This window comes from Rhyacophila brunnea, unplaced genomic scaffold, assembly GCF_057557595.1.
Source record: "Rhyacophila brunnea isolate RB1 unplaced genomic scaffold, BYU_Rbru_1.0 scaffold_2, whole genome shotgun sequence".
NCBI classification, from domain to species: domain Eukaryota; kingdom Metazoa; phylum Arthropoda; class Insecta; order Trichoptera; family Rhyacophilidae; genus Rhyacophila; species Rhyacophila brunnea.
The window spans coordinates 19,454,100-19,477,909 of record NW_028232859.1 but is presented as its reverse complement, the minus strand read 5'-3'; the positions used below and the strand labels follow the sequence as shown (position 1 = coordinate 19,477,909).

General features: G+C 32.2%; 1 protein-coding gene and 1 long non-coding RNA gene across 3 annotated transcripts; both read right to left on the bottom strand.

Moving 5' to 3' along the window:
- Positions 1–16: 16 nt before the first annotated feature.
- LOC147072004 (trans-1,2-dihydrobenzene-1,2-diol dehydrogenase-like) lies at positions 17–23,810 on the bottom strand. 2 transcript variants are annotated; one of them, XM_085947555.1, is made up of 6 exons: positions 23,653–23,810; positions 8,015–8,219; positions 4,889–5,180; positions 3,793–4,039; positions 2,058–2,208; positions 17–435 (listed from the first exon to the last, which is right to left on the bottom strand). In XM_085947555.1, exons 2-6 carry the CDS (start codon positions 8,214–8,216, stop codon positions 329–331), a joined length of 999 nt encoding a protein of 332 aa, XP_085803681.1. In that variant the 5' UTR covers positions 8,217–8,219; positions 23,653–23,810; the 3' UTR covers positions 17–328. The 2 variants fall into 2 exon arrangements, with proteins under 2 accessions (XP_085803681.1, XP_085803682.1); XM_085947556.1 differs by having other exon boundaries at positions 8,015–8,216.
- Positions 17,709–19,375, bottom strand: LOC147072005 (uncharacterized). The gene is made up of 3 exons (XR_015070680.1): positions 19,291–19,375; positions 18,737–18,942; positions 17,709–18,312 (listed from the first exon to the last, which is right to left on the bottom strand). It is a non-coding gene; the product is annotated as an uncharacterized LOC147072005 (long non-coding RNA).

Sequence of the window (23,810 nt, the reverse complement as noted above, 5' to 3'; positions counted from 1 at the left end):
AAGTAAATAAAAAAATAGTTCAGACCAATTCTATTAAAACAGTCTTTATTGTATATTGTTAACAGATCTTTTGGTTAATTGTAAAATATAATACTTAGTCAAAAAATAATATAATATGTACCATTAGACATACACATATTTACATTATTCTGTTTATATGCAACGTCATTGTAAGATCCAAGGCTCATCAATTATTATTATGAATATAAACTTGTTCACAATATTATAAAAATGGCAAAACTAAAATGATATTAAATTATATTATATGTGTTTCAGTTTGTCATAGTTTTTTGCCATATTTGGGATGAATAAAGATATAATTATTCTTCTAATCATCTTCATCGTAGTGGACGCCAATTTGTTTTCTGATTGTATCTTCAAGTTTAGCCAAGACTAAACTTTCATCTAAAGACATGATTGCTGACTCTGTAAGGCCTAGAAAAATAAATAAAATACAAGATAAGAATGGAAAAAAGTAAAGGCTTCATTTACCCGGATTTCTTGATGATATCTGTTTGGTATATGTTATAATAATATAAACGGTTTGTTCTTGAAGTAATCAGTTTTACGTGAATAGCCGATTAGTACAACAGATAAATGTAGTTTTACTGTATTAAACTACAGTACACTCTCAGTAATCCGCCGCTTGATTATCCGACAACTACTATAATCCGCCGTTATTTTTACTAGTTGAAAGCACAAAATCAAGCTCCATAATTCGCCGGTGTTCGATTGTCAAATTCAGTAGTTCGCCACGTACAAGTATACAACGCAGATGAGACGGGTTAATTTTGGAAATTTCGTAAAACGAACGTTCATCGCAAAGAAAGTAATGTACCAGGGAGGAAAGTGCCCAAGTACCGCATCACAATAATTATGCCATGCTCCAATGCAACCGGGACACACAAACTGAAGCTTTTGGTCATAGGGAAAGCCAGGAATCCTAAGCCATTCAAGAATATCTGCCTCACTGAACAACTGGTTGTGTCAAGTGGTTTACTGTTTAATATTTAGTTAATAAACTTAGTTTATAAATATGTATAATTTAGTAAATACTTGATTTTGATTATAAATAAAATCGTAATTTGCTAGTACAAATTTCTCAAAAAAAATAAATATTTTTACGAAATACCTATTTTAATTTTTACCATATTTTGTATGTATGCACTATAATCCCCTGCTTTCACTAATTGGACACTTGTCTGGTTTTTGGGGTGGCAGATTACTGAGAGAGTACTGTACTCTGACCTCACTGAGAATTGAAGTCGTAACTACCATATGAGAGGCCAGTCCCTTACACATCGGACTGTGAAGATTGCCTGTTGTAACGATTAGCCTTGACTGATGATGAATAATGATCCAATCATATTTCGACTACAAAAATTTATATAACCTATTAAAAAACATTCTGGAAAAACTTTGATCTATGCACATCAAGTAGTGAAGTTGACATTCATTAGGTAAGCGCAATACACAGGAAGAACAATTACTAACTATGGGGTTTTCCAGCTCGTGGTATGAATTTCAGTCTCGTTTCGCTTATACTTTTGACATATTGTCAGCTGACAGTCTACCATTTAACATTTTTACGAAATACCTGTTTATGATATTTTGTATGTATGCACTATAATCCACCGCTTTCAGTAATCGGATACTTGTCTGGTTTTTGGGGTGGTGGATTACTGAGAGAGTACTGTATACGCTTACAATTGACTATAATATTTACTAAAATTATGAAAAAAACAGATATTCAACAAAAAGTTTAGGTACTTAGGTACTTTGTAAATCGTTACCTTAGTATTGAAAATAGCTATTTCACACAATTTAAAAAATGATTCTATTTCACTAAATAAGTCTTAAAATAGGTATCAAATTTTATGGTGGTGAAGTTAAGTCATATTTTGATAGAAATATGATTTTATTAAAATTGATAAAAATCTAGCACAATAAGATAAATGTGTTTAGTGAGACAAAATTTTCAATTGCCCATATTATTTCAAAATTTTGCAGATGTGGAATGTTGCAAACAAGGGAAAATAGAAATTAAGTGATTATACCCTTTTTTATGCATTGGCGACATTCTTCTGCTTCATAGCGAAGGCCAACACTGTTGGGAAAATTGAATGTCTGTGGTGCTATTGGTAGAGGGAACTCTTTGTTGCAATCATGATCAAAGTGAAGTGTAACTGGGCACCAGAAATATGGTATCTGCAAAGAAAAAATGAAATCAAATAAAACAAAAGAAAGTACTATTAACTCTACAACGGAGTGATACGTATATTCCATTGGCCGGTTTTTACTGGCCTGGCCAGATAGATACTGTTATTACCCTACGGACCGGTATTTATAGCAGCTGTGAGTTAACAAGGAATACAATACTCGAGACAAATTTGGTTAATTTTGCGTCACAGAAAGACATCTTTCTTAGAGTGAGAGGGGGTGGTATGAAAGGGGAAATCATTACCATGCTGTGTCACTGACTATTGATTGAAATGAGATGAGATTGAAAAAAAAAAAAAAAATGTTAAATAATCGTCTGTTAATTAATGATTCCCATGTATCCTCAATTCTTACTGACACCCTTTTCTTCTACTTGAAACAATTTGACTAGCAGAGTTGACAAAGTGAAAAGAAAAACAACATTTGTTTCAAAATAATCAAAAATTGTTGAGGAGTCCAGGGTCACAGTACTAGAAAGATTAGGAGCTTAAGTCCTAATGATCTATGTAGCTGTATTCAATGTGTACATTCATTTGCGTTAATTCAGAATACCTGCTCTTGCACAAAATTGTAGCGTGTATGGGACAAATAGAATTGTAAAGAATAGTCAAATATGGAAAAACTTATACATTGAAACCGTCTGTTTCTATAAGACTGGGTCTATATAAATATGAAGCTGAGAAAAGATCTACTAAGGCTCATTTGAAAGATTAAACTAGTTAGAAGTGATTTCACATTCCAGATTCATTTGCAGCATACTTCTCACTATTATCACCGGCATTTGTCAACATATCAACACAATTTTAGATTTACTCGAGCAGCCAATTCCATAGATTATTAGATTGCCAAGATAAACTCTGGAAGATATTATCATATGAATTATTACTATCATGTTACATACAAAATAGTTCGAAATGGCCCATTGACCATTTCAAACATAAAACATGATCAACTTGTGCCGAAACCAAACATTCACAACATAATACGTGCATATTATGTAGCAATAAATGCCAGTGATAGAACAGACTGCATCAATGAATAATCACAGAAATTAAATATTGAAATCTCAAAATAACTGTCAAAGAAGACGGTTTTTAACTACCTACTCTTAATTGTTTTAATGCACCAATGTACTGAATATAATTTTTTCAATGACACTAAAAACATTATTTTGTTAAAATTTCAAATGGCTCACTCTTGTTATTACAAAATTGACCAATTTATTAGGTACTGAAATCGTTGATTCAACTAAAGTATAAATATTGGAATGATAATTTGAACATAATCACACCCAGGGACATAACCAGATGGGTTATAATTATTACATAATGACACACGGCGGTATCTGTCTTCACGCTAGTTTGTTTATGACGCAAGCACCTAGTATCTATCAAAATTCAGTAACTAAAAGAATAAAAAGCATTCCTCGAAATTTATTATTAGTCTAGGCTGTACTCCATGTTGGCTCAAAAATAAATTGCCACGTGACGCCACTATTCTTTAAGTGTAGTGATGACAAAGTTTGGTTTTGTTACTTTTTTTCTACTTATATGTAATTTTTTATTTAAATACCTTTACAGATCCTTTGGTTCCAACAACAACAGCTTGATTGGAAAGTGTAACTTTAGAGTGAGTGGAGATTGTGGCTGTTCCTCCATTGGGGTATGTCATGACGGCTGACATGGAGACATCCACTCCATCTTCATTTTTATGACCGGCAGCTACAATGGTATTCGGTTCACACCCGAAAATTGTTTGTGCAAATTGAATAACGTAGATTCCGAGATCTAAAACAGTTCCTCCTCCCAGCTTTTTGGTACTATCAGTGAAAGATTAATAATTAATTTTTGATTGATATATTTTAATATGTACATTTCTTTCAAATTCAATTCTATAGGGTAGCGCTTATATCTTCACCTTATTGCAAGATACCATAACTTCCATTTTAAACAACATCTTTGATTATTGTGTGGATAATAATTGTATAGCAGAGCGGTGTAAAATTATTCATGAACACATATACCTACACCCAATATAAATTACAAATTAATTAATAAAAAGATTTCATAGTGGTTTACAGTGTGAAAACGTTTACATGTATACGAAAAAGCCCCAATTCAACAAACGCTGATGCTAACTAGAGTTAGACAGGTGACCTGCAAAATGGGTGGTCTGGAGTAATGTAATAAAATCATGTCATTGTCACTGTGATGGACACCAGTGACCAGCATATTAAAAAACCAAAAGTTTGTAAAAAAAAAAAACATTAAATAAAAATAATGTTTGAGACTTTCGCAGTTGTTTTTTATCATAATAGATTCTTGGATTTCTTGGAGTACTTTTTCCTTCTTTCCTCAACGTTTCGGGTTCGTTGCAGAGGCCATTATCAAGAGATATGTGTTATGATGAAGTGTAGTGTAGGTGTATGAATGCAAACGTCACTCTAAGCATGCCAAAAGGAATCCGATTAGCTAAGAGCAAACGTTCTAACAAGATGATCCAAAAAGCCAGCAAAAGCAAAATTAACCTTAACATCACTTATCAAACGTAATAATGATGTGAAATTTTCTAAAATCAATACATCTGTCGAACAGTAACTATTTTGTATAATAATTGAAGTCATAATAATTATGGTTTTACAAGGAATATAATAAAAACGATAACTTACTTAATTCTCTCAATATCGCCAAGTGGAAATCCAAATTCCGCATTGACCTGATAGATTTCACCAAGATCACCACATTTGATGGACTCTCTCAAGGAATAGTAGGCGGGGAAAAAGCGAGACCACACCGCCTCCATGAGGAAGAGCTTCTTCTCTCGGGCAAAGTCAATCAGAGATTTGGCTTGTTTGTAATTCATGCAGAGTGGTTTCTCACACAGGACATGCTTGCCACTTTCGAGCATCATTTTTGCTATTTCGTAGTGCTGGGGATTCAACATGCCAATGTAGACAATATCTGCAAGTGATTTATTTATTGTGTACATTACAGTTTTCAGTGTTGCTAGTATTAGTCTCCTATGTCACAGCGGTGAATCTGCTGAGAGTATTGAATCACAATAATATTGACCGTGTTTAGGAAAAAGGGCATAACCCACACAAACAAATTTTACAGGAGAGGCAAAAAACGTTTTTTGAATGATTTTGGTTTAATATTAATACAAAAAATAGGCATTGATGATTTGGTGTAATATCTTTTCGATCTAATGATAATTAAAGAAATTATTACAAAAAATCATTAAAATTGAGGATAAATGGTTTTTTCCTTAAATCAAAACATAATTAAAGCTCAATTAAAACCTGAATTTAGATAATAATTTGGCATTTGCGGCTTAATTTCTTTTTACACAACATGTATTTAGTTGCATACATTGTAAATATCTAATAAAAGCACTTTTCGAAAAATCGAGGGTTACGGCCTTTTTTCTAAACACAGTCGAATGCTCTTTGTCCTCTGTCAGTGTTGCAAGTCATTCCTTGAAAATTACCGTTGTCACCATGCAAATGCTTAGAGCTATAGGTAGGTAATATATAAAAGAAATATTCTTAATATAAATTTAAAAAAATCTAACTTTAGCAAAGCATAGGTATGTATTTATTTTAAATATTAAAAAAATTTGAGAAACAACACATTTTTCACAAGGTTTTTTTTTGATTTTTTTAAAGATTCACATCAAACATAATCATAGAAAGTGGCAATTTACTTGTTTTACAATGTTCATGATCTTTAGATCCTATTAGTTATCGCTCAACTCCTCAACTCTGAACATAAAATCCAGCCTTGAAACGCCACTGTTCCAAGCCATCCAGAATTAACTGTCATAATTTGATGATCCATTGCTTTAACTAAACATACATACACCATGCTTCAAATATTATTTTCTAATCGCTCAACATGATCGCATTCATTCTTCCAGTCAGATGCATTACCAAGATATTGTCATCTAACGTTGATGTTCTTCATCACCCTTTTTCTTACCATTGATCAAATCAGCTCGATCTGTTTAAATCATTATGAAATGGAGGGAGTGGAATTTCAGTTTGATTATGTTCTATAAGTAATTTATCAATGTCAGATTGCTTTGTACCGTTTGTGTTAAGTGTTTTTTCAGTTTCGACATTGTTATACCTATATTAATTTGTTTCTTGTTGTGCACTATCCATAATAACTATAGAGATGATTGGTAAATTAGGTATCAGCTGCGTCATCATCCAATGAGTAAAATTGTTCACATTCCTACCATTATGGTAATACCTCTGAATTTTCTCTTGGATTTGAATATTAGTAACAAGCCATTCATTATTGATGAAGTCAGTTTCTCCACCAACACGAAGAAAATAAATCTTTCGACCAAGACCTATCTCTTATCTAAATATATAACTGGTCTTTTTCCAAATTCTTTATTCTCAATGTATTGCGAGCATACTTGAGTTAAACGGCAAATAATTTTCAACTATTCGCTGCCAATCGGAGAGCGAAAGTCGAGCTGTGAACACGTCAATTTGTTTTGTGATGGCGTCGGGGGAATTAATTCTTAAATCGTGTAAAGATGACTAAAAACGTTACCCATTTACTTGAAAACGAAAACATGTCAATGAATATATTATTATTATTACTAATAGAACAATAAACATAACATTAAATGGACGCATGTTGAATTTTTATTACTAATTATGTTTTGTTCTGCACGCGTCGTTTGCACAATCTTCGCATCGCGTAGTTACAATCATTTTAGACCGTGCCCCAGCTGAAGTACAGCCTTAAGAAATCTATTAAGTCTTGCAAGAATGTCATATCATTCCATTAAATAAGTCCTCTTTGAATGTGACGTTTTAAACTCAATACCTATAGTATGTACAATTTCACAAATGCTTTTCCCCCCCTCCATAATCCAATGGTTTTTAACACTTGTAAAATGTTTTTGAGGGTCAGGACCGCTTTTTTTGTCAAATCAAAACTACCCTTTATGATTTTTTTTCTTAGTGTTCGCAGCTCCCTATCACCGGTATTTTCAGGGTTTTGAACCGGAACTGAAGTGAAAGCCGGAACCGAACTGAAAAAAATATTGGTTTGTTTCGGTTTGGTAGATGTTCAAACACGCCCGTTAACATGAACTCACTCATCAGTGCGATGTAACAATTGAGCTGCTAGTCGACACAGAAACACCAATTCCAAAGGGTGATACATACTATTATGTATACTAAGTAAATATGCTGTTGTTTTTCATTTTAAATATGTGTGTCAAATTCAAGGCGTAAAGAAATCATTCACGATGATCATGTGACGCATGTCGACATAATTCTCATAATTTATAACATATTATTTTAAAAATTTATGGCTACGGCAGTACCATAAAATGTTTAAAATTATGGTAGAAAGTAAATTTTTAATACAAATAAAAAAAATTAAAAATTAATGACTCGGAGCTGTACCAAAAAGCAAAAACTGGAAAAAACGTTCTATTTTTTAGAACGAAAACTGAAATGAAAAAATAATGGTTTGAAACCCTGGTATTTATTTCTACATAAATACGATGTATGAATCATCTATAATCAAAAAATAAATATCAAAGTCATTTAAAACAAGTTTTCAAAAAACTTTTGTTTTAAAAATAATTTTTTTATTATTATCTTTTTCACCTTACCGTAAATTTTGTACATAAATAACAGAACACATACTAAATTATGGGCGCGGCGAATTGGTATAGAAAGTAAATGTGAGGGGTGGATTTTAGTTCTAGAAATGACCCTGATGACGTAGGAGACTTGATATAGAAGCCTGGCTATACTTACCGATATCCGGGCATTTTGCAAGCTGCTCATAACCTTCAAAGGCATTTTTGATTTTATGAAGAGTGGCAAATTCTTTGGCTTTAGTCAGATCCCTGGCTGCCACAGCGATGATATGATGATCTTCCGATGGAAGGGTGGCAGCTGCATACACAAAATCATGGGAGATTTTGCCAGCGCTAGCGATTCCCCAACGTAGAGCCATCTTCTGGAATAAAATATTTTCAATCAACTTGATTAGCGAATTCAAAAAAATTAGAAAATTGTCCATGTACTGATGATTATCGAAACATCTAATTTTTATTTGATAAAACATTTTATGACACAACAGATAAATAAAAGGGACATAGCAGAACTCTATTTATCCTACATGCTCATTCCGATGTACACTTAGAGTTTGTCCAGGTGATGCGTGTGCCACGAGTGTATGTGGACAGTTCAATGAGGTCATCTGTACCTCCACTGCGCGTGAGAAGTGACACGTAGCGATTACATGTGGACGGCTCAATGATATTACATGTACTTGGAATGCGCGCAAGTTAAATCGCGCCATCTGGACAAGGCTTAAGCAGTAAAAAATTACAAATCATAAAAAATTTAAAAATTGGCCATGTATGAAGATTATCAAAAAATCTAATCATCATTGATTATCATTTTACAATATCTGCCAAAAAATTACAATCCGGCAGAATTCTATACAATACATTGTGGAGTCATACACTTACGCACTTCAATGAATATCGCCTGTACACGGACATGGATTTACTTGCACCGATAGTGTGTATTTTAAACTATAGCGGTACCCGTAAAAGTGCTGACTGTGTCTCCAATCTCATTCTTCAAGTGTAAACGAGATGCGATGTTGTCATCTTAAAGTGCTGTTTGAAAGATTCAGACAGGTTTGAATAGTTTCGGACAAGTTCGTAGATAATCGGTAGACGTTAAAATATTCTGTGGGGTGTAGTTCATATTTCTTCCAGCAGGTTCGCTAGTATCGTTCTACTGCGCATGCGCACCACCATCATGCATGTACCAATTATTGCGTGAAAATTCATAAGCTTCCGAATTTTTTTTAACTCAATAGTAAATCCATGCACGTGTAAACGGGGTATAATACTCAATGCTTAATGTAAGCTTTACGTAAATCTACCTTGATGAAAAATCTGTTAAAACAAATAATACAAGTAGGAATGATTGAAAATTAGTTGGATGCAGTATTTCAACTGGTTATTCAAGAATCAAGATGAATGAATAAAGTCTTAATAAATTAGTTTATTGATAGGTACATCATTCTAATGGCAAGTCAACTCTTAAGAGGTTTTGTGTTAGAATATTCGATTTTTTTTCTCGCCTTCTTACTGCCAGAATTATATGAGCATCTGCTCTATTTGCTGAACCATGTTTACGGAAGAGGAACAAACAGAAAAATTAATTGATAGGTAGAAAAGTGACCGGTTCTTTACAATAAATGGGCAAAAGAATATTCAGACATCAATTTAAAAGAGAATAAACAGGGAGAAGTAACTGGAATAGTCTGACGAAGGTTTGTGTCTTGATAAGTAATGTAAGGCCCAATCAATTTAAATAAATTATCAAAGCTGGACACACATTCAAAAATATCTGAAAATTTTTAATGGATGATTTCGTAAGTTACTAAGTATAAAGTGTAAAAAATTTACAATATATTAGTCTTTCGTAATATATAGGATGCACTCAATAATCCCTTTGTCTTCATTTACGTATTTATTTAATACTAGCTGAGCCAGCTGACGGTCGCCAGTCTGTCTTGCTAGGTCTTGCAGACGGTTTGGCGGTGTTGGATTTTAATATAATTGTGAAGTATGCATAGATGGCGCCATAGTTTTTCCTTTGGGATGGGTTTTTTATTCACATCAGACAGTTTGACATTTCGCTGATTTGTCATTTTTACGAAATGCAAATCGTCACTGCCAATATAAATTTGGACTAATATGCGTAGTGTATTCAGGAGTCTGGTCTTCACAATATCGTCTAACCCCGCCTTAGGCTGCTATGCCTAGCAGAACAGCTGGCAATCGTCGATTGCTACCACTGACATTTGGTTGATAGCAGTGGATTGATCCTAGTTAATGATGATGATGATAACGATATGAATATGTATATAAATATAATATCACCGATTTTGATAAATACAGCAATTCAAATGACAGAAAGGAGTAGAATCAGCGTAGGGAGGCCTTTATCCAGCAGTGGATTGGTTCAGGTCGATGATGATGATGACGATATGAATATGTATATAAATATAATATCACCGATTTTGATAAATACAGCAATTCAAATGACAGAAAGGAATAGAATCAGGCTAGGGAACCCTTCATCCAGCAGTGGATTGATCCTGGTTAATGATGATGATGATAACGATATGAATATGTAGATAAATATAATATCACCGATTTTGATGAATACAGCAATTCAAATGACATAAAGGAGTAGAATCAGGCTAGAGAGGCCTTTATCTAGCAGTGGATTGGTTCAGGTCAACGTTGATAAGGATGATAGAAATAGGTATAATATCACAAATTCGTTTAACCGCTAGTAGTAGAATCAGGTTGCGGAACCCTTCATCCAGCAGTGGATTGATCCTAGTTGATGATGATGATGATAACGATATGAATATGTAGATAAATATAATATCACCGATTTTGATAAATACAGCAATTCAAATGACAGAAAGGAGTAGAATCAGCGTAGGGAGGCCTTTATCCAGCAGTGGATTGGTTCAGGTCGATGATGATGATGACGATATGAATATGTATATAAATATAATATCACCGATTTTGATAAATACAGCAATTCAAATGACAGAAAGGAGTAGAATCAGCGTAGGGAGGCCTTTATCCAGCAGTGAATTGGTTCAGGTCGATGATGATGATGACGATATGAATATGTATATAAATATAATATCACCGATTTTGATAAATACAGCAATTCAAATGACATAAAGGAGTAGAATCAGCGTAGGGAGGCCTTTATCCAGCAGTGGATTGGTTCAGGTTGATGATGATGATGATAAATATATGAATATGTAGATAAATATAATATCACCGATTTTGATAAATACAGCAATTCAAATGACAGAAAAGAATAGAATCAGGCTAGGGAACCCTTCATCCAGCAGTGGATTGATCCTGGTTAATGATGATGATGATAACGATATGAATATGTAGATAAATATAATATTACCGATTTTGATGAATACAGCAATTCAAATGACATAAAGGAGTAGAATCAGGCTAGGGAGGCCTTTATCTAGCAGTGGATTGGTTCAGGTCAACGTTGATAAGGATGATAGAAATAGGTATAATATCACAAATTCGTTTAACCGCTAGTAGTAGAATCAGGTTGCGGAACCCTTCATCCAGCAGTGGATTGATCCTAGTTGATGATGATGATGATAACGATATGAATATGTAGATAAATATAATATCACCGATTTTGATAAATACAGCAATTCAAATGACAGAAAGGAGTAGAATCAGCGTAGGGAGGCCTTTATCCAGCAGTGGATTGGTTCAGGTCGATGATGATGATGACGATATGAATATGTATATAAATATAATATCACCGATTTTGATAAATATAGCAATTCAAATGACAGAAAGGAATAGAATCAGGATAGGGAGGCCTTTTTCTAGCAGTGGATTGGTTCAGGTCGATGTTGATAAGGATGATAAAAATAGATATAATATCACAAATTTGTTTAACCGCTAGTAGTAGAATCAGGTTGCGGAACCCTTTATCCAGCAGTGGATTGATCCTGGTTAATGATGATGATGATGACCATATGAATATGTAGATAAATATAATATCACCGATTTTGATAAATACAGCAATTCAAATGTCAGAAAGGAATAGAATCAGGCTAGGGAGGCCTTTATCCAGCAGTGGATTGATTAACGTCAATGTTGATGAGGATGATAGAAATAGGTATAATATCACAAATTCGTTTAACCGCTAGTAGTAGAATCAGGTGACGGAACGGGGGAAGGTGTTCCATGTCAGCTATTTTCTGGTATTTTCAGAGGTTAAGCCTGAATAGTACGTAAGATTTGTAGAAAAACTATTTATATCATTATGAAGCTTATTCATCGTCAAATATTTATGTAAAACATTTGATAACTACATAAAGTATTTTTATGACGTAAAATAATATTCTTTGAAACCGTGAAACGTGATAATTGAGAACGAAGCCATATTTTTGTGACATTAATAGGCTGTGATGATGACAAATTTTCCCCTTAATTATTATCTCAAACGATTTATTATAGATAGTTGTAATGTTATAAAACATAATGTAGTAAAATATATTCAGTATAATTATAATATTTGCAGTTTCTATTGGTTCTAAATCTAATGGAAGCGAGTGGACATTTTGTTATTTAAATATGCTACAATTATAGACATACGAAATAATATAAAGCTACGTATCAGAAGGTTTATCATTAATCATTGAATAAATGATGAAATATCTTGTTAGTTATAAATTTATAATACTAAATAGAGACCTTTTTAAAACAACTGTTTCCACGAAATATTCGACCATCTTGATATCCGCCAGACCCACCTGCGAATTGGTGTATGATGTATGGAATCTTTAGCTGGTATTATTTTAACTTTATATGACCAAAAAAATACGCCAACACACAAGTATTGTACAAAAATATGTTTATAAAAGTGAATGCTACAAATTGAACACAAAAATAGGCGAAACAAACACAAATTCGAACATATTATTCAAAAGGAAAACATATTTTGACATTTGAGGACAAAACAAAAAAAAATCTGAAGAAATTTGTATTTGCGTCAATTCTACGTTATGTCATACTAAATCATACATTATAATTTTTAACACTGTTGCAATCTATTTTGCCTAATATTGCAACATAGCAATCAGTTTTCTGTCCCTTTCTATAACTATCTCCCTCTACATTCAAAATAATTATGATTGTAGTAGGTATGTATTTTATAAATTGTGATAGATTTTATTTTATTTCAGTGACATATATCGGGTCGTCCAGTATTGCCATATCTACTAAAATATTATTGAATTGATATTTTAGTAAATAAGAGAATGAAGTTTTTCACCATTTGTATCTACTATTAGTTTTACTATTTTTATTTAATAAATAATACACATGAGGTTTTACGAATTTCACATTTGTTATTAAACATACTTACATAATTTAGAACACCCCAAACACATCGCGAAGTAAAAATATCTATATTTTTTACTTAGCCAAAATTATGAATCAACATAGGTTAGGTACCTACTGATGTTTATATTACAGAAAATTTAACTTTTACTAAATTATGAATTTGCGAGATTATAATAATACAGATGATTTTAAAGAATACTTTCATCAAATAACATAATAATGGATGCCTGTACTTACATAATATTTTCCAATGTAATTTTTTTTTTAAAAACTAACTTTAATTTCGAAAGTTTAGCCTGGCAATACTATGAACGTCATTTATTTCAGCGGGAATGCGAAATTTTCATCCTCGGTTTTTGACATAGGTACCTAACAATATTATCACAATTATTTATATCGATTGTACTTACAAAAAATGCCACGAACTCACTATCCGATGGCTGGAAGTTCCAAAAAAAGACGTAGGAGAAAAGATGGAAATATTAATACATTAAAAACACAAAGGTTTGAAATTATTATTTTATAATTTGACATAATTATACATAGTTGAAAAAACCACATTTCACAGAAAATTTTGGTTCACAATATTTATTTATCTTGCAAAAGGAAGTTTTGCGTATTACTTATTAATACACACAATTAAGTATAATGATCATTTGTACTTATATTATTTTTATATTATGTTTGTGCCATGTCTTATTCGAAATTAGTGTGTCTGTGACAAAAATTATAATCTGGTACAATAATTAATAGCAGCTATACATTTTGTTTTCTGTTAACTATCTACTAAACTAATATTTTTGAATGTATTATAGTATTGATATATTGCCGAAGACTATGCCTGAGCATGGAAATCCTCAAAGCATACTACCTGAACCAGAATTTCATCCCACATTTGAACACGAACACGAAGAATTTATTATAGAAAATGAAATTGAAGATTCAAGCCCTAAATTCCGTGTAGAAGGCCGTAGAATTATAGACTTCATATTTTTTCCAACAACTTCAATTAATTAGCCACCATGATTCTCCATTTAATTGTAATTTATCACATTTAGAAATTTTTGGGGAAAATCGGGATAACTTTAGTAGTACATTTTTTATTCAATGTAAACTTTGTGGTAAAAAATTAAAATTATATACCACTGAAATGAACAAAAACAAAATGAATCTGTGTGACGCATTTGTATCCAGTATAATCAGTATCGGCAGTGGATTTTCAAATCTGGAAGAAATGTGTTCAGCAATTGACGTACCATCGATTACAGCAAGAACATACAGAAAGAGTCAACAGAAGGTGTACGAGTGGTTTGAAGAAACCAAAAATAAGAGTATGGAAAACGCTGCGAAAGAAGAGCGACAACTTGCAATCGAAAATGGTGACGTCGATTCTTCTGGTATTCCCATGATATCAGTTGTTGCAGACGGCTGTTGGTCGAAACGTTCATACAGATGCAATTATTCCGCAGCATCTGGCGCTGCCACGATCATTGGTCAAAGAACCGGAAAGATTTTGTACATGTCAGTGAAAAATAAATATTGCGATTTGTGCGCCAAAGCTAAAAATAAAAATATCCCTGCTCAACAACATAAATGCTTTTTAAATTATACCGGTCCGTCAGGAGGAATGGAATCTACAGCAATATTAGAAGGCTTTAAAGAATCTATTAATACACATGGATTGATTTATTCAAAATTGATTGCTGATGGAGATTCCAGCACATACAAAAAAATTCTTGATTGTCACCCTTATCCGAATGTAACTGTCGAGAAAGTTGAATGTAAAAACCATTTAATTAGAAATTATTGTGGCAAAATAGAGGCATTAACCAAAGACACAAGATATCCCTTGAATGTAAGAAAAATCATTGCGTCAAGAAAAAGACGTCTGCGGAAAGCCGTCATAGGTGCAATCAAGTATAGAAAACTACAAGATAGTACTTTCGAAGAAAAGGTTATCGCTCTGAAAAAAGATTTATTTAATGGACCGCACCATGTTTTTGGAGACCATACTTCTTGTCTACCATATTTTTGTACAAATGAACCAAATACAGAGGACATGCTTGATGTAAATTATGTACCAGCATTAAAAGAATGCAGTCTATTTTCTCAATTAATGATATATAATTCTCGTTTGGTGCTAAATTCAAAAAGTTTAATTTATAATTTTTCTACTAATATTTCAGAATCTTTTAATAACATGATTGCAAAATTTGTAGGCGGCAAGAGAATTAACTACTCTCAAAGACAATCGTACATGGGACGATGTGCAGCGGCGGTAATCGCATTTAATACAAATAAGTTACATTGCACAATTCAAAAACAAGTTTATAAAAATAGCCCAAAAGCCTTCATAAATCGCTTAGAATCAAGAAGGTTGAAAAAAAATAAAAAAAAAATAGGAAAATCTTGGCGAAAACCAATACATACTGTTCCTTTATCTAATCCAGATTATGGAGAGAGTTGCCAAAAACCTGATATGGACAAAAATCAATATCAATTGTTAAAAGAAACTTTTTTGAAAAAACTCAAACTGACAAACTATGAGAGGAGGGATATAGAAAGACGCACCGTATTACAATCTGAATGTGCAGAATGGCTAGAAAGGCGACGAAACCTTCTTACTGCCTCTGTTTTTGGTAAGGTGTGTAAGCGGCGAGAAAATACAAAATTTGGGCCTTTGGTAAAACGTTTATTATATAGCCAATCATTAGCCAACGTGAAAGCGGTAAAATATGGTAAAGAAAATGAATCAATAGCTTTACAACAGCTTAGTGTACAAGAACGGATTAAGATTGAGAGATGTGGATTGTTTATCGATGATGTGTATGATTTTATCGGTGCAACGCCAGATGGCATCAGCGATGATGATACAATTATTGAAATAAAATGTCCTTTCTCAGCTGCTGGAATAAGTGCAGATGAAACTATTGTACAGAAAAAAATTAAATTTTGGAAAGTAGATAAAGACAGGAATATGGTAATAGATAAAAATCACGATTGGTACTTCCAGATTCAGGGGCAGCTTCATATTACTAAGAAAGATGTCTGTTTATTTGGAGTTTGGACGGGACATAATTTTCCTGTTAATAGAATTAATCAAAAAAGACGAGACATTTTGGATTGAAAAGATTGAAAAAAAGATATATCACTTTTATATGAATTGTCTACTGCCAGAAATAGTAGATCCCAGAACCAGTAGATCTATGTATATTAGAGAACCAGAAAGGCTGAATTTCTAAATTTTTATTTTAAATTTTATTATGCTATATTTTCAACAAGTCTATATTACATCACTATTTTATAGTTCATCAAGATATATCTAATTTACTAATATAGTTTACTGTTACGAGACACCCAGAACGAGTGTAATTTTATGAAATTCAAAATAATATGTATACTTACATCTAAATAATGATACCTGCAGATCTTGCTGGCGATTCCACTGCGCCATATTTTGTATAAGCATTCGTCTCTGCAGCCGTGAGTTTTGGTTCCGTGTAAAAAGTACATTTTGTTCTCAAGGTCAAAAACCAAATTGGTTGTGCCAATGGCTTATAACCATTCCTCATAAATGATTATAACTGATATCACCTCATAACTGATCAGTGCCACGCACGAGTTAACTCGCGGGATCTTTTAAACGTCATAACTTCTGAATGAACTGTTTGTGTATATTTTCTTAACAATATTTATCATTTTAGTGTGAAAATATTCACGTTAAACATGTTGATTTGGTAAATTTTCACAAATATTTATCATTCTATTCTTATTTCATATTTTTTAAGGGATTCATTTTATTCCAAAAATAACTGACCTACAAGTACCCACCTGGTAAAAATTGAATTTGGATTGGATGGAATTTCCTAGTAGATTTTCCAACTAAACAACATGACGCTTTCTATATATTATTTACTGTTAGTTTTGAAATTATTGTATTTGAAATAAATAATGTATCAATAATACACATAGAAATCAATAGATATATAAAATAGATATCACAGTTTAAAAATCAGAAAGATCAATGCATATTACCATTGTTTATGTTACAATATAAAACAACATTTATCATTGAACGTAGGTACCAAGAAAAATAGACTTCATTAAAATGTGTCAATATAGTATATACCCGATATAATTATATAAATTATTATATTGTTAATTACTCTGTGGGGTCCATATATACTGCTTCAATTGTAATTTAATTTTACAGTATAATTATTTATGTTAAGTACTTGATTTACTTATTATATGTACAAATGTAATATACTTACCTACTTATTAGGATATATCTTGGTGAATTTTAAAATAAGAGGAAATTAAATGGAGGTCATCGTGTCTAACTAGATGTCTAACTAGACGTTGTTAAGTCTTATATAAATATTTATACATTATTAAATTGTTTTTCTGTTTTTTATTGATGTAAAGACATGGCATGTATTCAAAGTAATAACAAATTAGCTGTGTACTATTTATTTAACTTATATTAAAACCCCAAGATTGATTTCGTCTTACGACATATTTTATTCTTCTAAGTTTTACTATGACATTGTAATATGAACCATGGATATAGTATAGTACTTAAAAAAATCAAAACTGGTAATATATTATTTCAATATTTAATAGTCAATTTTCATTTGAAGTCAGCATTTAATTACTGGTATAACACATAATTATTAACTGATATCTACAACTTCAGATGGACAAATTAATTGATATATCATATTATCAGTTTTCATTTCCTTTCAACAATGTATTCATTCTAGCAGCTATTTTAAATATCTTACTAGTTTTTATGTCATGGCACCTTACAAAGGCTTCGAGCAACCGTATACTGAGCTTCGAGAACAGATGTTTACGACGGATACTGGGTGTGCGGTAATTTTAGAAGTAACGGGAGATAAAAGAACGCACCAAATAGCCTCGCATCACGTTGAGAGTGAATACGCAACTTTGTACCTGGCCCGGCCACGTGCTGCGAGTGCCTGAAGAGAATCCCAATCTGGTTTGCCTGTTCTTCAAGCCAACCGGATTCCGGCGTCCTGGATGGCCGCTAAATACTATCTATATAGCATATCTGGCGGAGTTACGGGCTGCTAGTATGACCTGGAACGATGCAAAAAAACTAGAGTGACAGAGATTCTTGGAGGCGCCGCATTGTATCCATATGCTGCAACTAAGATGCAGATATAGCCGAAGAGAAGAATTAATATACAGCATCTAGAAAACTTAAAGTCTTTGAAATGGTGTTAGAAAGACAATGTTTCTAATATCAAAGTGATATTGAGGATGAAAAAGAAAAGACTTGGAGAGTAAGCTCTACCAAATGACATACCTGATATGATACAAGTAACTGATATGCAAAATTATATTATATTTTAGAATATTATGAATCAATTTAGCAACTTTTATATCATTATCGATAATAAATTTAGTGCAAAAATGTAATTATAAAATTGTTTTATTTTTTAAATATGTATGCGAGATAGACATAGCTATAGGTTACAAACATTAGTCACTTTATATTTACCTTTTGTAATTGTACTATTAAATCTATAAAATGGGTATATATGCTTGATGGTCTACGTCATAAATAATATTATATGAATCACGCCATGTTCGGATCGTACGCCGAAAGTCGGATTTATTTCATTATTAATTAAAAGATTTATTTCATTCCATCTTATTCATATGAAACCGTCGACAAGCAAAGATCTCGGTAGACATTTTCTCCATCTGCAAAAAACATAACATATGAACTGTTAATAGTGTGATTTTTAATCTTTTATAGTGTGCGACTGTTTGAAGAATGGTAATTAAAACGGATTAGTGATAATACAAAGCATCAAAAAAGATTGATTAACTAAAATAAAGTAATCAGGTAGGTAACATGTTTAATAACAACTAGAACGCCTTAGATTATATCAAACAAATAAATATGAAATCACAGGCATTCTCGCAATAACCTCTAAACTAACCACGCAACTAATGTAGACTAAGAAAACAATAAATTAACACTTGAATAATATATGCAAAACACACAGAATACTACTACAGTAATAAATAACATAATATTGTACTTACAGATAGTGTTTCTTATTCCTGATATAAAACACAATTCCTTCGTTAGGTATCTTGCAATTTGCTATCAACATAATCTGACAGCAGAGAGTTTTTTCTATTAGTCTATGGCCAAAAATACGGATTTACTTGGCCGGCTAAAAAAAAGATTTTAATATAGCAAGAACATTTTGAATATGCGACAAATAAATAAAAGTATATATAATATAGTTGTTAAAAAAATCTGTGTACATTATAAAATATATTTAATATTATAAATACATATATTTTTTAAATTCATGTTATAATTTGTAAACGACGAAGCACGTCAGCTAATACGCATAGTAAATGTTTAAACTTTGGTAATCAAATTCGAATGTGACAGAAAGAGAAAGAAAAACTTTTTAATCATATTAGCATGCGTAAAAGAGATGTAACATAATATCACTTTCACTTTAAAAATCATACCTAGTATTCAATGTCATAGTTCAACTTTAAATGAAAAAACAGAAACTCTAGGTAAGCATGTGTGCCCTTAATGATGATGATGATAACGATATGAATATGTGGATAAATATATTATCACCGATTATGATAAATACAGCAATTCAAATGACAGAAAGGAGTAGAATCAGGCTAGAAAGGCCTTTATCCAGCACTGGATTGGTTCAGGTCGATGATGATTTAAATAATATGTATATTATTATAACACCAATTATTCTTGAATACCTTTTAAATATTTTTGGGTTATATGAGCTAATTAAATGTATATAAGTTTCATTGGTTCAAAAAAACTATCATACAACAGCCGTACAAAAAAAAAAAAAATGTAACGTTATCAAATTTTGAAATATTATCATGTTAATTATGTTAATCGTGAAAATACGAAACATGCCCGCGGATAAAATGAAATAAACAGTTTTAAATGTTATTGTTTATTTGAATAATTATGGTTATCTATAGGTACTTGCTATAAATGTGAGTTATTATATAGTGCTGTGCATTTTTAAATCATTATGAGACGTAAATAATATCACCTGTCGTTTTTTACATAAACAACTACCTAAGAATGACGGATATTAGTTTTTAAAAGTGTCAAAAGTTTTATAAAATTGTGCTCACTTCGAATTATAGCCACTCGAATGCATCCAATAAGTAAATATGTGGTGAGTAAATTGAAATAATGTAGTTTAGTATATATAGTGTGATAAATACATAGTGTCAAAAGACTTTCTTTTCGTCAGAGGTTAGAAACTTAACTTAAAACAAAGAACTTAATTCATAAAAATTTAAATAAATCAGTTCTAATATGTTTATCGGTTAATCTTATTATGATTAGTTTGTGAAAATTGATTGTATATATCGGTTAAAACGCATTTTAAATTTAAAGCGGCCATCTTTGGTGAGTTGGTTTGAGTGTTGCAAACATTGTGAAAAAATAAATTCCGACATAATCAGTTGTCAATACAGTCGCGTGTCGCTGGAAAATGTATCGGGAAATGAACAAAAATCACCGAATTCGAATGGAATCCAATCGTGCGGCTGTCAACTATGGAAAACCCATTTTAAACGATCCGAGAACCGATTATTTTTTTTAACCCATCGGACATGACGAATAAGGCACACAATCGCTCGCCAAAACCCGGGAAAGCTGTAGGATAATAATATATAGGAGATACTAGGTTGCTCAGGGCAGCAGCTTTGGTGACATCCATTTTCATACTAACCAAGAAATTTGTTGTAGTCTAAAGAATGATTCGACTTAGTATGCGCTATGTGCTAGTCAAAATCATTTTGTCTCAGACAAGTCTGAATAATGACTTGTCTCGACTATGGTATATAATGCCACAAGTGTAATACAAATCAAAAGGCGAGAGGCAAGTAGGTTTCGAACCAGCATAATAATAATGACGAGATTCCAATATACCTGATCTCGATCATCTTGGTTAAACAGCCTGGAATTATTCCCTTTAAATGACGGGAAGTATTAGAATGGTGGTACCCGGCAGTGCCACAAATTTTTATGAAAAATTTATACCTTAGAAATATCATTATTTATAAATATATTATTAAAAGTATATCATAAAGACTTGTACATTGGTTAAGAATATCACCATGATTACAAGAGACGGCAGTAGGTATTTTGTGTACAATATATTAATTCATTTAAAACAAACGACCGGGGCTAGTGTAGGAGTATAGCGTGTATACACGCTGATTTTCTATGGCCGGCCATGCATGCACGGATTTGTAAATCGTGGAAACGCGCTTTTGTCATACATCCGGTAAACTAAATTTTATAGTCTTCTAATAGATATTCTATTGTTGTACAATTTCAATATTAATGATATTACAATAAATCAATAAGTAGCAAAGTTAGGTAATATTATTGAAACATTATTATTTATAAAATGTCAGATGCATGACTAAGTACATTACACCATCATTTTATGTACCTACTTACATAAAGAAGGAATATGGCCGTCCTATTTGTGAAAGATATGACAGAACAGACTCGTCTAATTCCAGCATAAATCATGTGAATTATTAATAAAATCATCGTTTAGACTGTTAAGAGAATCTTTCAGTATTTAAAAATCATTTCAATATTATTTGACAAATACGGCAGGGACACCTTGTAACCTTTTTGGGTAGGTACCTAGGAAGTATTTTTGAATAAATATAATGTAGGTAGAATAATACACCTGTATCTAAATGTTGACAAATAATCTGTTGATTGGTGTAAAAGTTTAAATAGATGTGAATTTATTATTGAAATTTCCTTAATAGTAATAGGTGATAATATAATGGAGATTTACAGAGTGATATACAGGCGGACCTCGACTTACGAACGTTCGACTTTCGCACAATTCGCTATTTCGCACATTTCAAAAAAAATCGTTTTTTTAAAACGTCGCGCTGGCCGTGGGGTTAAGATATCCCCTTCTCGCTCGCTCACAAGCAAGTGCATTTCTTGCGTCACTTGCATCCTGCTCGCACCCGTCACTTTGCTTGTGAGCTAGCTAGGATAGGTGTCTTGCGCAGGAGCGCGTGCGGGCGTGTCATGTTGTACGTTTTGCTAATTTTCTTCATTTGAAATACTTCACCTTAAAAATTTATAAACATGAGTGAGAAACGGAAAAACTGCAGTGACGAACAAAAAGAAATCAAGGACTTATAAACTTCACATGACGTTCTGATTGCGGTGAATCTTTTGCTTCAATCGGACGTTAGCATGATACAAACAGGTCTACTACGATATGTTCAATTTTGAAAAATAAAAATAAAATTAAGAAATACGTTCAAAATTGTGGAAATATATTATCTTTAAAGGTTGTTTCTAAAGGACACGGCATAGTTATGGATGAAATGGAAAAATATTTGTCATCATGGATCGACGACCAACATCAAAAAGATGTCCCTCTGAATATTTCAATTATTCAAGCGAAGGCTCTTAGTTTGTACAAAGATTGGAAGGCTAGAAAAAGAAGATCCTAACACGATTTTTCAAGCGAGTAACCGTTGGTTTATATTAAATTCACTGGAAAATCGGCTGATGTGGATAAAGATGCTGCAAAAGAATTTATTTCCTCATTATCCAAAATTATTGAAGATGGAGAATATTCCTCTAGCCAAATATTTAATGTAGATGACACAGGTTTATTTTGGAAAAAAATGCCTAGTCGTACATTCTTATCTAAGGAAGAATCAATTGCCCCAGGGCATAAACCTTCTAAAAACCGATTGACATTGCTTCTTGGTGGAAACTTGGCTGGTGATTTAAAATTGATGCCAATGTTAATTTATCAACCAGAAAATCCCAGAGCATTGAAAGGGAAGGATAAAGAATTGCTTACAGTAATCAAATAAAAAAACCTGGGTTTACTGCGTTAATATTAAAAGATTGGTTCACTTATTGTAATACAATATTGTAAAGTTAATGATTTACCATTTAAAATATTTTATTTAAAATAAGAAAAAGAAGCGTGGCAAAGAGCTAACTCTTGATAACTTTTTAAGGGAAACACCCGCAAACCCCACTTAAACATGTCTCTTAAACATCTTATATTTACTTGATAAATAAATATTTCAAAATACATACAATTTTTTTTTTTTTACTTCCCTCTACTTTCGAACATTCAACATTCGCACACCTTTTCAGGAACCAATTATGTGCGAAAGTCGAGGTCCTCCTGTAGTTTTTTATTGATTTACTTTACTTCTACTTAAGTACCTACTGTTGGATAGAAGAAATAATTAATGGTAAGTACCTAATCAACAACTTCTAGAACTCTGTTCAGTCTGATGTACCTAATTGTATTTTGATTGACATCAGAATCACAAAATCAATGCATACATAGTCATTAAATGATTAGATTTACGTACCTTGAAAATCGTCAATATCTTTCACAAATTCCCGCTTTCTAATGTGGAAAACAGATTTTCTTGCAAATGGTGTTGCCATAAAAGGCTCAATAATTAACACTTGGAAAATGACACTAAAAATGTTGGCTGATACTTTTTGACAGCCCAATCCAAAATCC